The sequence below is a fragment of the Amblyomma maculatum genome, chromosome 4, assembly GCF_055883805.1.
Source record: "Amblyomma maculatum isolate TAMU_Amacu chromosome 4, ASM5588380v1, whole genome shotgun sequence".
Taxonomy (NCBI): Eukaryota; Metazoa; Arthropoda; class Arachnida; order Ixodida; family Ixodidae; genus Amblyomma; species Amblyomma maculatum.
In genome coordinates this window covers 26,074,274-26,092,976 of record NC_139347.1, presented here as the reverse complement: position 1 = coordinate 26,092,976, position 18,703 = coordinate 26,074,274, and the positions used below count along the sequence as shown (strand labels likewise).

General features: G+C 42.7%; 1 protein-coding gene across 1 annotated transcript in view; it reads left to right on the top strand.

Annotated features, from left to right (window-relative positions):
- LOC146190534 (adenylate cyclase type 8-like) overlaps positions 1-18,703 on the top strand; it is a 322,358-nt gene that overhangs the window by 255,100 nt on the left and 48,555 nt on the right. The window contains exons 6-8 of the mRNA XM_084600933.1: positions 88-224; positions 8,130-8,241; positions 13,337-13,464. Of these exons, the coding sequence (XP_084457059.1) occupies positions 88-224; positions 8,130-8,241; positions 13,337-13,464 (377 nt within the window). The remainder of the gene's footprint in view (positions 1-87; positions 225-8,129; positions 8,242-13,336; positions 13,465-18,703) is intronic.

Genomic DNA, 18,703 nt, shown 5'->3' with positions numbered 1-18,703 from the left:
TATATAAAGCGACTTATAAAAGAACCTCTTCTCTGTTGTGCCCTCCTTCATTGTGTTTCCTTCGTTGCTTCGGTACCTGGGTCGCAGGAGAGCCTGCTGCTGTCACTTCTACCCCGCTTTGTGGCCCAAGAGATCATCAAGGATATATCGAACGAAGAGGACCACCGCAAATTTTTCACCTCCCAGTTTCATAAGATCTACATTCACTGCTACGACAACGTGAGGTAAGGCTGCGGCGTTATTGTAGTACGTACGCTTTTTTCGAACGCATCGACGTTCTGACATGCTCAAGCTCGTTTATCGGCTTAGCTCTCCCCTACTAATATGTAAATGGAAAAATCTGTCGCCATACTTTCGCACTGGATATTTTAGCTGTTGACATTTCAGGAAATTAGCTCTTATATAAGCTTATATATGAAAGGCTCAGTGCCACGGGCTGAGCCTTCATAGAGCAAACAATATTGCGTTTTTTTGTGGTTGCACCCCAATAAAAGAAAGAGTTGAGCTCGTGCTGAACGTAACAGCGTGTACGTGATAGAGATATTGTTCAATTCCGTCGGCTTGGCATATGCTCTGTGGCATATGCCAAATCTTCGTTGCTCGAAAGAGACATAGGTGGATAAACAAGGCTTGAACAATCCTTCGTAGCATAATTGGAAAACAAGATTTATGCAGGCAGACGTTTGCAGGTATTTGAAAGACTTATGCGCAGGAGAGCGGTTGGGACAAGGGCACATAGAGATTGTCAGAAGTGGCAACACACCACTATGGAGAGCGCAAATCAGAAAATTACGCAGAATATCAAATAAAAACCGCGCGGCTGCATAGCCGTATTGTCAAGTGCAAGGCTAAAGCGGACGGTTGCGCAATGTTTTCATTCTTTGAAAAAATTATTTTCGATAACTACTTTTGTTACTCGTGCCCGTAAGAACAGTCGGACGTACACATGAAAACTATCAGAGATAATACGCGAAAAATTGCTGCTCTGGTTTGTGCTGTGTTTTGTGTATATACTCGGCGGCGATAACGATGAGATACAAACAAACTAAAGATGATGAGCCTCGCCCGGCGAAACGAACTTATAGCTGTTGAGGGTCGCATGGTCTGGTTTGCAGAGTGTTTTCGTTCTCTAAATTGTATTCAATTGGTTAACTTTTTACTTATTGCCTTCAGACACAAAATAGCAACAGCTAAGTTGTTAATCACTTTGAATGACAGCTGAATGATATGCTGACAAGAAACTACCGTTTTGCTTAAAGTACCTTTAACCACTTAACCACTCTTAAATGCGTAAGCTCGTAGTATTCATTTTCTTGTGACAGCGGTGCAACTTAGAGTACCACGGAGATCTCGGAAAAACATCCGCCTAACTCAGAAACCTTCACCCAAACATGACTTTGGGTATCCACGCAAAGATAAATATAGGTTGACTGCTCCTCTCGTGAAAGTCCTCTTTGAACGCTAGTAAATAAACCTAAGCAAACCGTATTTTAGAGCGTACGCTTACTACTCGGGCTGCAACTCTAGATTTTACCTTGCTTTGGCTGAATGACTTTGACCTGATTAAGTGTAGTTGTACACCAATAAATAAAAACCTAGGCAAATAATATTAGGTAATACTTGTAATTTTGGCGCATGAAAGCGCTGCAGACCAAGTCGAGCAACTTAAGCAGTTTTCGGTTTCAATGGGCCAGAGCAATCTTGTCTATAAAAATTTGATACATTCCCTGGAAAGCTTTGTATATGAAGAAATAAATTATATTATGCAACGAGGATGTAAAGCTAAAAGGAAATAACTCCAAGAAACTGACGGACAACTCAGCATCATTTACTGCAGAATATTGTGATTATCACTACGAAGCGCTTCGCACGAGCTTGCACACACTTCTTTTTTTTTTTTAATGGTGGCCGTATACGGTAATATTCTGCATAGGACAAGCTATCGAGCCATGATAAGAAACTAGACTTACCCTGGTACAGCATGTTCGGACGCGCATAGGCTGCGCTATGATGTGGGTTTGCTCAGTACACGTTGCAAGCTTGCTCGACAAACACACGGTTTGTCGAGTTAAGTAATGCCGAAAGTTGGGCGAGTTGGTTAACATTCGTGATGGAAAACAAAATGATTGAAATATCTTCGCGCTATTTTCCATCATGATTGTCGAGGTAACCCACCCTCAAGATAACAACGTTGACCTCTTCGCAACAAAGACAGCAACAAATTCAAAATTAATACTACCCATTCTGTTTTTTTTTTCTTTTTTTTTTTTTTTTTTGTCAGAGGAGATGAACAAGACGATTCCCGAAAAGGGGCTTGAAATCATGCAACGTGGAGCAACAAGTTTCCGATATTGCACAGTGTTTGAACACAGTAGTTGCAGTGTGCTCATCTCTGCTTCGTTATTAGTTAACAACCCACTGGTAAAAGCCCTATATTCGGTCGATACTCAAAAAGGTCAAAGGGCAAACTGACGTCTGCTGTATATTCGGAGAATGTAGGAATATGGCCACCAGGGCTACTAGGCTTCTACTAGGCTAGAAGGCCTAGAATGTCGAAGTGTTACCAATGTTCACTATATTTAAACCGAATGCTGATGTGCGAAAATTGGCCGCAGTTAACGGACACGCTTTACCGCATGCAGCATCTGGGGCATATGTAGTAGGTGGTGCGGGTAATCCAGATGTAGCCATTAACGAATTGTTAATTCGACAAGACAGAACTGAAGCTGAACCACGCAACTCTTACCAGCAACGTCTTCTTTAATCGGCCGTAGATCTTACTCTTTGTTTGGCTATTAGTAAATATAATGTTCAATTCTAGATGAAAAGCTCAGGATGCAAAAGGTTGCAAGATATCTCAAGTCCGAAAAAACTATTAACGATGAACTCACATTCAGATCTGGAGGAAATAACTGTGTGCGATAGGGCAACATGCTTTCGTAGCAGATACCTTAGGCTGCACACCACTTATCTGCGCGCACCACAGCCTTTCGCATATTTCCACGCATTTATGTTTCGAAAAATGCAGTCAATGTGCGAGGAATGTTGCACCGTGGTTCTTGATAGTGCGCTATACGTACTATGCTCACCTGTCCAGCACGCAAAGCGTATCATTTTGCAATTGCATGGTGCTGTAGCACAACGAGAAAGCCATCCGTTTCTATTCTCTTAAACTGAAAATCTCCGTGGAGGGTTACGAAGTTGGCTGTGCATTTGTTTCGAATATTAGAGCAGGATGGACTTGTACAAACAAATATATTGAAGCTAAATATTGTCAGAATTAGAAGGAGATGCCCCAGAAGGAAATAAGAAGAGCCTAAGATTCCAGCGTGGTTGTTTCATGTTTCATTGGCCGGCCCTTTAGGGCGTTATAAACAAGCAACGCAGGGATTGTGGTTATGGCGCGCTCAAAGTAGCTCAAAGCCATATTTAAAAGTAATATAATTACAAGGCTGGGAAATAACTAAGATACGACGAGATCAGCTTGCCGATCTATGCCAAAGGCTTCCGTGAAAGCAAATTTGTCTTTCCAAGCATCGAGTTTGTAATCGTGCAGGTGCCCAGCAGGTTTACACTATTCATGATTCAGCACACGTTACGATTACTAATGCATAAAGCTGGGGCACTCTTCTAGCGAAATGTGCCATCACTTTACGGCTGCTTTTCTAAGTGAGAATAAATAAAAGTGGCGGGTTGGTACGGTGAGTGCTAGACGAAAATCATAAAACAAAGAATGCAGCATACAAATTCGTAGCAAAACTGCTAATGCAGATCAGCTATGCTAATCGATCGGCTCAAGGTAACTTTTTCTTCAGTTGCGGATTCATTTTTCTCCAAATGCCTTTTAACATCCTTTTAGTTTTGGAATAGCGAACATCTATTTTCATATATGCATTTGACTTAGCTGAAAGGTGCTATCTGCGATAAAAAAAAAAAAAAAAGGAAACAGTTCGATGAGCCAGACGCTGTCTTGCACAAAAAAAAACAAAAAAAAACTTCATGTTGTTTTTGCGCTTTGCTTTCTATTACGAAGCTATGCGAACATCTTAAAAAGGTGCTATGAGGACTGTTTTACACACGTATTCACAGCATTGGTAAAACACCTCTTCAAGGCTAAGTTCTTCCTTTAATTTATACAGTAACACCGCTGCGTTCAATTACGTAAATTTGAAGTATTTAAAGTACAACATATGTGTCAGTCGAGCAGCTTGATCGCTGTTATTGAAGCTAGGTACTATTTAACAAAGCATAGAGAGCGTGAAACAAGATGCGAATAGACTTTGAACAGAGGAAATACTTATTGTGGCTACTATTAGGGCATCCTCGAGATGGCATCCTAGAGGCGCTGCAGATGAAATTATGCGATGTTAGGAAAATAGTGAGAGACCGGAACGCGTGGCGTGATATGGTCTACAGGGTCACGAAGAGTCGGACACGACTGAACGACTGAACTAAACTGACTATTAGGACTTCTATTTCCACACTGATGTTGCGATGTGTGCGGTTTCAAACTGTTAATAAGCCCTTTGTGTGCTTCTTGCTCAGCAGCTAATATTTTCTGCGCCGTTGTTTAGGTGGTAAAGTTTTCCTTTTCGCGTCTTAGGTTGCCTCTGATAGTACATCGGGAATTGTGCGGAAGTGAAGGGCGGAAAAATTTTGACCATGCTGCGAATTCCCTTCCCGAGCTTCCTTGGGAAGTAAAACAATCGTTTACTGCAGTTGGTAGCATTTAGAAAGATGTTTTTTTTTTTTCAGCCTTTATACCTCTAGCGAAATTTGCCCCCGCACTTGCTAGGTCGACTTTAATAATTGCAAAATATAAACATAACAAAACAATGGTAATGATATGTCACACTGTGTTATGAAAGCAGCACTTCTGAGCTCAACCTTGACGTACTTGCTATTGCTATGAAATTAAAGATAGAAACAGACGGGGAGGGCACCACCTAATTACGAAAACGAAAAAGAAAATGGAGCCGTACTAGAAGACGTGAAACGTATAATAGCGCAAGAAGGAGTAATAAAACACTGTGGATCCCCCACATTCTTATGTGTTGCTCGAAGGCAACAATTTGTAACTCACTGAAAACGGGGGTGTGCATGACAATTTTTTGCTTATGCACGAAGGCCATGTTTCTTTATTTATGTTCAATTTCCTGATCGAATATTAGACGCGAAATTGCACTTACGAAGTTATCGCATTTCCTGAACGACCAAACGGCACACGCCTACATTGCATTTCGAAACCGTGAGGCACTCCTGCCTCCAGCATGCTCAAGCGGGCAGACCCGATCGGAGGCGATCATCTATATGCCTTCGCATTCCCCCGAGCCCCTGTGCCCAGGTTCACGGGGCTACATCTATTACCCGCTAGCGGCGTACGGCATGTCTGCCTGATGCGGAAATGGCCACATAGCATTGCATGCATAAACTCCACATCGTGCCTGTAACGAGGGCTGGAGGCAGGCGCGAGCTGAAGTTAGAGGCATTTAGCTGATCACTGCTTGTGGTCGTCTAGGAATTCCAGCTATCGCAGATGTATGCTTCGTGCGCTGTTTCAGATGGGCAATAACCCTAGAAAACTTTCCCCGCTTTGGGAGTTGGAGATAAGAGTGCCAGGCTATTACCGCTGGCATTGCGGAAGACGTATACCTGAAAAAAAAAAAAAAAAGAGCGAATTGAAGGGTGGTAGCAGTGAAAACGAGACACTTCTCGATTCCGCGCAAGTGTAGACTTAAGTGGGTGATTCTGCAAGCGTCATGCACTGCAAACTCTAGTGAGAATCTGTCTAACTTGAGCACTTTGGTAGTTATTTTTGTAGCGAGAGAAAGATTTTTTTTACCTTTTCCGCTACGACCTATGGTCTAGTCTACTTTTGTGTAATCAATGGCTACCCTTCGCATCTCTCAATCCTAGGGTTGTTCAGCGATTTCCTTAGAGCTGTGTTTTTTTGTCTTTTGCACCATCGATCAATATTTCTGGTCGTCGGCTTTCTAATACGATAAAATTAAAATGACACCGCAAACTTTATGGTTTCTTATTGAGGCGCTGTAGACCAGCAGGCGGAAAGACACAACCGCACGCGCCCGCACACGCACGCGCACGCGCACGCGCACACACACACACACACACACACACACACACACACACACACACACACACACACACACACACACACACACACACACACACACACACACACACACACACACACACACACACACACACACACACACACACACACACACACACACACACACACACACACACACACACACACACACACACACACACACACACACACACACACACACACACACACACACACACACACACACACACACACACACACACACACACACACACACACACACACACACACACACACACACACACACACACACACACACACACACACACACACACACACACACACACACACACACACACACACACACACACACACACACACACACACACACACACACACACACACACACACACACACACACACACACACACACACACACACACACACACACACACACACACACACACACACACACACACACACACACACACACACACACACACACACACACACACACACACACACACACACACACACACACACACACACACACACACACACACACACACACACACACACACACACACACACACACACACACACACACACACACACACACACACACACACACACACACACACACACACACACACACACACACACACACACACACACACACACACACACACACACACACACACACACACACACACACACACACACACACACACACACACACACACACACACACACACACACACACACACACACACACACACACACACACACACACACACACACACACACACACACACACACACACACACACACACACACACACACACACACACACACACACACACACACACACACACACACACACACACACACACACACACACACACACACACACACACGCACACGCACATGATACACAAACGCACAACATTGCGCATTGTTTAGCTAGTCTTTCAAAACAAGCAGAAAGATTCATTGCTGGCCATTTATTTCTTTCAACCACTGGAGGCAGGAAGAAAACGCTTCAGGCCAAACACGCAACCTAAACTTAAAGCGCGTTTCAGCAAACCAAACGAAGGATAAAAAACCTTGTGCTAACATCACACCTCGACTGCTCGGCTCCTCTACTGTCGACTGCAGCTGTGCAAGCATGGGCGTGCAAATTCACGCCCTCCGGGCTAGGCGGCCGAGGTTTGAAAGGAATGCGTTTGCTTCGATAAGCAACCATTGCGCTTGCCACGCTCATATTTTTTGAAATCCTTTCTTGCCACATAGCTATAGATTAGACACAAAATACGTAGTGGTAACTCCGCTCCTCCTCCTAAAAAATGTTTAGCTGAAGTCTTATGAACATTCGCATCTACTGAGAAATGCATAAATAAATTTTGCCCTCGAATCGCTCGAATTACGAATAATTATATTCACCCACGCAGGGGTGGCGCAGTGGTTAGGGCGCTCGACTACTGTGCTCAAGGATGCGGAATGCCTCGGCGACCACTTTTCGGTGCTGCGTAAAGCTACGTGCCTGTGTGCCGTGCGATGTCAGTGCATATTCAAGAGCCCCAGGTGGTGCCTTTAAAAAAGCTTGAGTACTCTACTCATCTCAAGAGCCGTCTACTGGCGATTCATTCTAGCGCCATCCGTGGAAAATACGCGATAGCGGAACGGAAATCTGCGCGGCATACGAGAGCATAGCATAATAGACTGATAATATAGCCCAAAATAACCAATAGCTTGAATACAAGTTTACCACAACGTGAGATGAGGCTGATCAGGCTTTTGCGTTCAAAGGAACGGAATACATCAATCTTTTTTTATTGTCAAGAAACTGCTACTCTCGCCCTCCCAACACCCGCTGTCTTGAACGCAGGCAAATGCAAGAGACCCAGGAGAATCTCACGATACATTACATGCATTATTGATTTATTCATGCACCGATTTGGAATACGTATCAAATAAAAAAGAAAATATATTCCTGCTCATTTTCATCACTTTTTCTGTCTTTTCCTTCTTGAAACAGCATCCTCTTCGCCGACATTCAAGGGTTCACAGCCCTGGCATCCAGGTGCTCGGCACAAGAACTGGTCAAGGTTCTCAACGACCTCTTCGCTCGTTTTGATCGACTGGCAAGCGTAAGCGAAAAGTCTGTTTCGTGATTATGGGTTTTGCATTGTTTATATGCAGTTGGCAATCTTGTTACTATCGTCTTCCTGGCGGTACATGCTCTGACAGGGGTTGAAAGAGTTTCATGCGAATCATGATAAAAAAGCAGAAATTCTATTGTCTAACCTCGCATCAGAATGGGCTTTGCACGAAGAAAAATTCGTGCGTTGTCTCAGAATCTGCTTTCCAAATTGTGCCAATCTTTGGAGCACAACAGTTGTATATAAAGCACTGCGTTTATATTTGTGTTGACGTCCATCAACGCACTAAAGACGCTGCAAGTGATGTAGCATGGTAGCAACTGCTAATGCATGGTTATACCCACGCCTATGATTGCTTGAGGCCAAAATTGGCGCCGAATAAAATTATACTGATTTTTGAATTAGGCGTTCGATTGCAGGTTCTTTCGTTCCTTCGCGTGGGTTCTTGTGGTATGAGAACTTCTCGATTTTGCATATTTTAACTTTGGCTCTGCACTGTATTTTGCTACGACTAAGCTAACTTTCTAAGCAAAACATGTGACGCGGTGCGGGGAGCGAGGAGGTAATGATGGCTTTTTATTTGCAAACCTTTCGAGGAGAAGTCAGGAAGCGGATATTTCAAATTTCGACGTCTTCGGCGCGTTGAAGAAACATAACAATAAAGTCTCCTACGTGTGAAGCAAAGCCGAAAACCAAAAAGTTGCACAGAATTCACGGCGAACATGTCAACTGTCGGCGTATTTTTCGATGAACGGCGAACATGTCAACTGTCGGCGTATTTTTCGATGAACCTAATGAGGTCAACGACGAGTATAATTTCGGTGAGCCGCAAGTAAAAGACATCGTCGGCCGACACTTGTCAAAGGATTAGCCATACCTTTTTCTTTGCTTTTCTTAGACACTGATCATCGCAAAATTACATCTCTTGGAGAATGTGTGCGTTCTTCTTAACGTGCGTCTTTCGACAGTAATGACAGGCGGTGGTTGCTGCGTCACGTTCAATCAAGGACAGAAGAGATAACCCTGAAGATAAAAACATCATGTCTATATTTAGGGCACGCAGATTAACTTATGTGATTTCATTGAGAACATTTTCATACAACCGCCACATAAACATATATGAGAATAGACGGCCAACCGAAATCTTCTATTACCGTTGAATGAAAAAAAAACAAAAAAAAACTAGTATATAGATGAGTACTGGGGAAACCTGTTAGCCGTGTCGAAAATTATCTCTAAGGTCCTTTTTTATTGTTGGCGAGCACAACACCGTTATACAGTAATGGTAATCAGCGAGAATGAGGCATTGTGATGACAATATATTGTAAACCACGAATTAAAACCTGAACTGACAGCGGCTTTAGCAGAGCAGCCCGATCTATTCATGTTTAGTCCACAACAAAAAGCAATTCTTACCTTGAAGAAGTGCTTTTGTGACATCATAGTCCTTTTTTTATTTTTGCGAAAGTGCTTATTGTCATGAAAATGTGTGAGCGGAATGACGCCGGTGCTACAACCTACTTGAGGAACACAATTCGATTTAGTAACGTTGGCATTTTCCCTGAATTTGCGTGTGTTCCTCGTTGAACATAAAGCATATAGAAGCAGTAGAAGCAAACGGCGATCGAACTGTCATCAGGGCGAGCGTAGTTCTTGGTCGCGGTATGCATTATTCGCAGTGAATTTTTAATAATAGGAAAGTCCAAAGTACACTACTCTGTAGCGCAATGGGCGTCGCGCACTTCTACATATTCAAGACCGGTAGACTATCAGATGTGGCGGGGGGGGGGGGGGGGGGGGTACAATGAACAACTGTATCCTGCAAATGAAGGAACTGTAATTTTCTGAGGACATGCTTTTTTTTTTTTTTACCTTTAGGAGGATAAGCGTTTTTAAATACCAGTTTGACAAGCGGTCGTTAAGTAAAGCTTTCGCAAAACCGCATGCGCAATAGTGTGTTGGAGTCTGCAGTTGTCTGGTGATTAAAATAATGTAATGAAGAATGTTTTCTATAGCGTCCTTCAGTTGCGCAAGTTCATATGAATGGCATGTCTTAATGAATTTTTGCCCAAACAATAGGCTCTCCGACCGGATATTACTGCGAGCTGATTAATGGGGGCTATGGACCCCTGCCTTCACTGTAACGGTGAGGATTACTTGTGAAAGATATTCAAGGGACTAGAATACGTTAAAATATTATTTCGAAAAATATAGTGAAGATATACTTTCAACGAATCCTGTATGCCCTTCTTTGCCTCATGAAAGTTTTAGTCTGAATAATAGTAGCATTTTATGTATTTTGCATACTATTTTATCAGCTGTGCATGGAAGACATCGAATACTTACTTCAGTTTGGGAAAATGTATAATTATTAGCTCACATTGGTGACTAGCTGCGGCGAAACGAGCTGAATCAGCTGATGCTTGCAAGGCAGACAAAATATGTTTGCGCATTTTTTGAGCATTGCAAATCTCATTTTTTGGGTGTTCTTTATATCTTCCTTGACAATTATGGCTATCGATTCTTATTGCAGTGTCTATAACTTTTTGAGAACGTGTTAGTTATCCCTGCTGAGAAGCTTGTGAGTAAAACATGGGTAGCGCATTGTTGTATGTTAACGGACGTTATGCCGAGCACTCAATCAGTCTTGCAGACACAGTACAATCACACCACGCTGTCACCATTTCGAAGTGTTGTTAAAGAACACGTTATTCGTTTGAAAACTCCAGGACGCAATTTAGTACTGTATATTTAATTGGTTTGGTGGGTTATATACTTGATTTGGCCACACAAAAAACCAAACTGCATTTTTGGGTTTATGAAATGACCTTTTTATTGTTGAATTTCGATTTTTGTGAAAGGCGATCTCGCAACAGGCACTAAATAGACAAAGATGCGCGCAGTCAGCGTAATCGTAGCGAAACTGTATGGCATTCTATAGCACCGCGAAAATGACATTACGTGCCATATTTGCTTGCATATGCTATGACACGCGGAAACAGTGCAGTTCTCTACAAATTCAGTTCTTCAGTAAATAAAAACACCTTTCTCGCCAAGCCAATTTTCTTACTTAGATATTCGCTTCAGGCAAAAGTAGTGCTAAAAATTTGTGAAGGCAGTTACTTGCGCTCAATATTTCTTCATTTCTGTCTTTCGGCTTTCTCATCGGTTGGCCGCACCTCTTATATGGAGGCCAGCGTTCTGCTCTGCTTGCTGGTTTTCAGCTTTAACATCTCAGGCATGCACTTAGGATGACTGCAATAAGCTTGACCACGTGCATAAAACGCTTATATTAACGCTGCTAACTTTCTGTCTGAGGTTTTATCAGTACACAGTCAAATATTACGTGATCGTTCTTGTGTATGAAGCAATTTTTTTGGATGTAGGATTTTCTAAACGCTGTCATGTATGCCTGCCGAAATTGTAAGATACAAGCATGATATGTACAGCATATATTTCGTTGCTGTGGTTGTGTTGCTATTCATGCATTCGCCTTCTAAATAGACCGTTCGTATTGTAGCTAGTGTACCTCTTCTTAATAGCTCTGTAGACATAGTGCCTAAACCCCTTTCAGAAGCTACCCACTGAAATCACTACTTCGTTCTTGTGTTTAGTTGTAGTTATTATTCAGACAGCATGGTCTCGACCAGAAGGCACCAAAATCACACTGGATTCTATTTTTTCAATTCTGTTTCACCGAAGAAAAAGAATTCATATTCCTAATATGCCTGCGCCCATATATGTAATGGTTAAAAGTTTCGTTTTTTATTGCCAACGCCTCTAAACGTGTAGCGGCACTAATCCATCTATTGATCCTATATTCACACCTACCTCCTGACCTTCGCACTGTCTGTTCTCTCTTGTGATCGATTGTAAGTAGTATTAAATAAACACTAGTCATCTCAAAGCATATTTTGTTATGAAACAGCGCAGGACAACGGGACAAGAAAGACAGGCGCTGTCTTTTTCTTGTCCGTTACTGATCCTCTGTTCCGCCACAAATGAACAACCAAGATGCCCAAGCTGCTGTCCTGGGTGTCAACCTAGCTGGTCTTTTAATTTCGGTTACTACTTTCAACAAACACCGGTCTAATAACTTACACTGTATTGTATATGGAGTTTAATGTTCCAAAACGACTCAGGCTATATGACAAATGCGGTAATAAAGGGCGCCAGATAATTATTACCACGTCTGATTCCGTAAACTATACTTACATCGCACTGTACGTGGATGGCTTGCGTTTCATTTCCATTTGAGCACAGCCACTGCTGCCAGGTTCGAATTTACCTACTTGAGATCAGAAACCAGAGGAGGAGGAGGAGGAAGATGAGGAGGAAAAGCAGGGAGTGCCTAAATACTTGGGCGGCTGGAAGGATCGCTGTATTGTATTTAATTATTAGTAAATTAAAACATATAGGGCTCAAAAAGTAAAAACAAGAAATGTACATTGACTTCACAGCACACAGGAACTCCAGTTTAATCACCATAATAAAACCTAATAGTTAGTCATTGAGAAGCATGAAGACTGTGTCCTGAAATAAAAATAGCAACAGTAGGCCGAACGTTTGAGGCAGAAAGAAAAATCCAGCAGAAAGGAATCTTCCAGCCTATAGCTACAGTGGCACGGTTTGGACTGCATAAAATGAATTCTTCAAATAACAACTGTTTCCCTCTGCATGGTGGATCTCTTGATTATATTTTATTTTATAAACTTGTGCTGAATATAAAATTTTTATTTACAGGAGTATAATAAACTTAGTCCTTCTATCTCTTTCGCGATTAGTCAGCTTGTGGCTTGAAACTTCATCTACTGTGTTTCATGCGCTTGAAAAACACGAAACTTTGCTTCTAAAAGTCTTATCGACCCCTCTGTTTAGTGCTTTGAAAATTTGAAAATTTCATTAGCAAGCTGTCATCGGCGTGCATTGTCAAAAACGTCTAAGAAATACTGATTAAAATGTATGCTTTAAAATGAAGGTGTTATTTGTGCTCTCTTGAAGTTTAGTACTTCTACGAATCACGTCTACTTTTGAAACCGTCCTCGCTTAAACTTTTAACTCGTCATATTTTACTTCCTCCTAGGAGAACCACTGCCTACGGATTAAGCTCCTAGGTGACTGCTACTATTGTGTCAGCGGACTTCCGCACGTTCGGCCTGATCACGCCCACTGCTGCGTCGAGATGGGATTGCACATGATACAAGTAATCAAGTAAGCTTGTTCTGCTTTCAGCAGTCTCTCAGTGAATTGGTTCGTGGTTTACCAATTTTGTTTTCTTTTTTTGCATGAATGTCCAACTGCTCCTTACGCCTGTTTACTGGATTAATCTTTCTTGGAACGCTGCAAACAAGTGCCACATTTTCTTGTTTCCCTGTTTAAATCTTTTTCAGGAGCGAAGTAAAGAGATACAAACAAGCAGTGTGTACGAAGGCCTGATGACATTGTACTGCAACTATTTTGCTGTTGATAGGGCAGCACCTGATGTTTCGGTTGCATCTTCAGAATATTATCGTCCATTTGTGCATTGGAATCAGCGTAGACTATCTTCGAGCAGGCTAGTAGTTATAGTCCCGCACAGCACTTAACGGGCTCTAAACATGCCCATTAGGTTACTGCGTGAGCCAACGCCAGGCTGTAACAGCATATTATTCGGCATAGAGTGCAGCAGTGTAACGGTGACCCTTCCAGTGACTCCATTGCTTTCAGAAAAAAAAAAAATATCTGAATACAGAACACTTAGTAAAAAAAAAAAAAAAAGACGCTGTTACACCAGTCGCTCCCTAGGACACTGTATGCGGAATTTAATTTCTTGGAACGGCAATATGTAATCAGTGTTGTCATAGAGAGGGCTCTGGAAAATACTTATGGGATATGCACTTTACCTTTGAGGATCTGACGCGTCGGCGTTAATAGCTCCCATCTGTCGCTCTCCTTCGGAGTCCTCTTTCATGTGCGTGCACTTTGCTGATTACCTAATTAATAATCAATTAATTTCTGTCTTTCTTATCTCACACATACTGCCGAATCATGGAAAAGGCCCCTACAAACAGATATAACGCCCTGCTTTAACCAATCCGGTCGGAAGGGTCTGCATGGACTATATGTTTCTCGCTTCTGATTCGGGAGCCAAGTGCTGCAGTACGTTCGATTCTTATCTCTCAGCTGCTACCCGAGATTACAGGTCTCGACAACGTGGCCGGTTTCGTGATGCCACAGAATCAGCAGGCGATTCAGTTCTCGGCATGTCACCTGCCAATAACCAATTCCCACAGGCATGCTCATGATTTTTTGCAGACAGCTCCGACCCAGGGCTTCCCGTCGAATGGCAGCTACAACGCTGTCGCGTGATAGCATCCGTCCATGTGGGGAAGCATTTAATGTGAACTGACAGTGCGAAGCACGGGCGGGTTTTCGCATTATGCCTGAGTCAGAATGCGACCGCACCGTGGCCCAGCTGCCATTCTGGTGGTTCCATGGTGGTTTTTCTGAATCGCCGAAGTTTAAATCCTCTTGTTTACCTTATGTAGGCACTTTGCCAGTCCTACATTCTGCACTAGCAGTCTAGAACAGTTCAAGGGTTCAGCATCAAGGCAGGAAGAAATAATTCTAGAAAGTTTCGGACTGTCAGCTCTGGCTACTGCACGAATTCTGCCATCCACCTTGATCTCGTTGATAACTGCTGTAGCGATGACATGTCAAATGATCACATGTGAGTTCAGTGCGTCAGAGAAATTGTAACTGTACCTTAGCTGTGTGAGAAAGGCAAACAAATTTGCCCATTTTAGGTTTAAATCTTATGTACACTGAAGACCATTCTTTTTCTAAATCACATCAGGATAGCATCCCTTTAAGATAGTTGACGCATCGTAATCACTTCATCGTTCGATAGCGCATAAAATAGGACTTGAAAGGGAACAGGGAAACACAGCTCCCATTTGTAGTTTCGAATTTAGTTTTTAAGTACAATGGTTGGTCAAGTTTGAATAATGATGTTTAGCATCCCAAAGCGACTCAGGCTATGAGAGACGCCGTCGGGGAGGACTCCGGAAAGTTAAATCACCTGGTTTTTGTTTTTAACGTGCATAGACATTACAAAACAAACAGGCGCCTAGGTATTCGCCTCCATAGCAAATCAGCCGCCGAGGTTGGGGTTAGATGCCGCATCCTTGGGAACAGTAGTCGAGTCCCCTAGCAACTTCGCCACCACCACGGCGGGCTAAATGCAATGGGGTTTGAACTTATTTCGCACCGAACGTACTACTCATATTTGCAAAAATACTAGGCAATAAATGCTTCAATGTAACGGTGCACTCAAGTTGTTCTCAGCCATCACATCAATCGAAGAACAAGGAGTGCACACGCATGAACACAGGTGGGGAGACTACAGTTGAAGACAGCACTTTGGGTCACTCGCCTTTATCATAGCTATTATATTGATCCTTAACCTTAAAATAACAACCCGGGGGTCAACGGAAGTAGTGCAGACATTCTTTAAAGCAGTGGGCTTCGGGGGTATAGCAGCGTATAGCGGTTTCACAGAACATCCCTATAAATTGTTTCTTTAGTTTATTTCTTTTTTTCAGTTGTTGGGTGGTATTTAGCCTAGCGTGCTCGCCAACCTGACACACATAAACGAAGGCTTCGTATTATAGGCCCAATGGCAGGATTAAAGTAACTCCAACTTGCCTATTGAGACTTAGATTACTCAAGTCTACCAAATCCTTCCCAAGCATGGCCGGTGCTCTAGAAAACGAGCGCCTTTGTGCACTGAGAACAGCCAGAGGCAACACAGACACAAGCAAGGACACTGAGAACCCTTAGAAAGAATGATTTCATGCATGGTCTTTCTTTACTGAAAGTCTTAGAGAAGTACCGTCGGGGTTTTAGCTGATAAATGCAGCATGGATCATTAGGCCCTCAATGACACCGCAGTGCGCGTATCAGAATCAGGGCAGAGGGCCTATTTTGCATTGTGCCTTCTGAAGAGATCCCTTCCTATACAGCCCCTTCCTATATTCCTTCCTAGATCTCGAGTGCTCATTGTAAGAGTAGGAATTGAAATTCGGGTGAGCAGTGCCCGGCTTTGAAGAATAAACATTTCTGGATTCGCAACATAAGCTAGCAAGGTGAATTGGAGATTACTGCAAATATCCCGGTAGTTGTAGTTCGCTAAGAACTCATTGTGCATAAAATTAATTACAAGTTTTTGCTCGGTTAGAGGAGAATGAAAACATCCCTATAAAAACGGCGACAATCTGCTTTTAGAAAAACATCCCGAGAACGTAGAACCATTGTGAATGAATGGCATTAAGTAATAGCGTAAAGGTCTCGTAGGCAGAAAAACAGGCGTTGGCGTTGACGTGGTCGTAACGCGAAAGTCAACTCGGTTACACGCACTTGAATGTGACGTATACCTGCTTTGTTCAACGTTCAGGGCGGTGCCATACCGTTTCGCGTCCCATTTAGTATCCATGTACTAGTCTCGTTGGAGCTAGGCCAGTTTTTGATAGGATTCAGACCGACGACATATTTACCTCCAATTGGGTGCCGCTGTTTGTAAGCGTATGTGACCGCCGAGAAGTGGGACACTTAATTCGCCTTCCTTTCCCCGAAAACCAAGTTGAAGAAAAATACAACAGGCAAAAATAAACTCGCGCACTGAAAGGCCGGTGTAAAAGATGCTGTCGCGTCTACTCTTAAGGCGGAGATTGAACGGTCTCCCAACATTTGTGCAGGTTGTGGTTATTCACACATGAATCGAAGGCGGATTGAGAAATACTTAACAAAATCACCTCTTATTGAGGCGGGATTGGCACCCAGGAAACATCTTCTTCTATACCATATAAAACCTACGGTGACTGGAAAAATACGATTAGAGGATTTGTGTGGGTGGATAAAAAGAGACAATTTTTACAAGCTGAAGTGGCTTTGTTAAAACGTTATCTTGGACTTTTATATGACAATGTTAATCTGTTTTGTGTGTTATAGTTAAATGAATATTTTTCTTTTTTTTGCACGACCACTCTACAGTGATAACGCATTTAAGGTATGTTATTATATTCAACTTCAGTAATTGTGTTTATGCATCATGTCGCTGGCTATATGAAGAACACAACATCAGCATTTGCTCATGCACTCTTTTGAAGATCTTTTCCCGATTCGTTGTCTTGTCTATTATTGCTACATTAGGAAGATATTTGAGACTTTGCAGAGTGAAGCATGCACCAGATGTCTAGGTGTTGCGGCAGCCGCACCGGTCATAGATACCGAAGTGTTGGTTCCTTGTGTGGGGCTCTTTGAGAGGACACAAGCTTAACGTAATGATGGACACGCTCGATTCGCAGCATGACAGCATAGCTAACTTATTACGTCACATAAATATTTGGTGCATTCTGAAGATTTTTTATGTATAGCAGCTGAATGACAACGTTTCCTTTAAATTAAGGGCATTTGGCCTTGTTTTAACTTTCCACATCTCGAACCCCACACCTTAGTCAAATACAGTTCAGTTCTTAACAGGTGAGCAGTAATTAGAACAAAATCACCTCTGAATAAAAGTTCAGTACGTGAAGACTTGTTTGCATAATTTAGGTCCCCAACAGTTAGATCGACTTGCTTTAGAAGCTATCTGGACTGTTTTCACTTCACCAATGCGGCAGTGCTTGGTAACCCAGGTTGCTTGCTCCTCTAAAGTTCAAATTTGCTCTGCAGTCTCCCGCGTTAACGCATAATATAAGGGAAGTTGTTCAAATCACCTCTTGCAAGTATTCGCGTCGTAAACGGTTTTGATCTTTCAATTTGAATACGTCTTACATTATCGGCGGAACCGTGTTGGCTTACAACAGTTGCCCTGATCGAAGCAGCCGAGAAGACCTTACCGGCAACTAGCTCCGTCATCTTCTGGATTTGCAAATGACACTTTTAGAAGCCACGAATTGCGTTCAGCCCGGCTGGAAGTCATGTTCGTACCTGTACACGCAAATGATAGAGAATACCGTACCTGATGATTGTTCATAGCGCTGGTCTCGCTAAATAGCACCTGGTGATAGTAGAGGCGACCTTTCTATGTAATATGCCAACGGGAAACACATGATGATTTTATAGAACCTCATACAAGCACCGGATATAAAATTAAAATTGAGAGAAGTCAAAACCCGCGAATTGGAAGGTATGACGCTACAGTCTTAATTGCTCCGGTTTACAGGTCCCCTTGAGGATTCTAATTTTCGCCCATTCGCACTGGTGCTTTCCTAAAATGTAGCTTCTTTTTTTTTATTTTTGCCTTGTGGTCGCACATATGCTCACTAAATTAAAGTAATAAAACAAATCGCATTATTTGAACGGTCACTCGACATGGGTGTAAATCCCAACCTAAACCAAGAAGTTCTAATGTCCCTGTGTGGCATATAAGGTTATAGCGTGTCTGATACGAGATCCAAGGGGGCCAGAA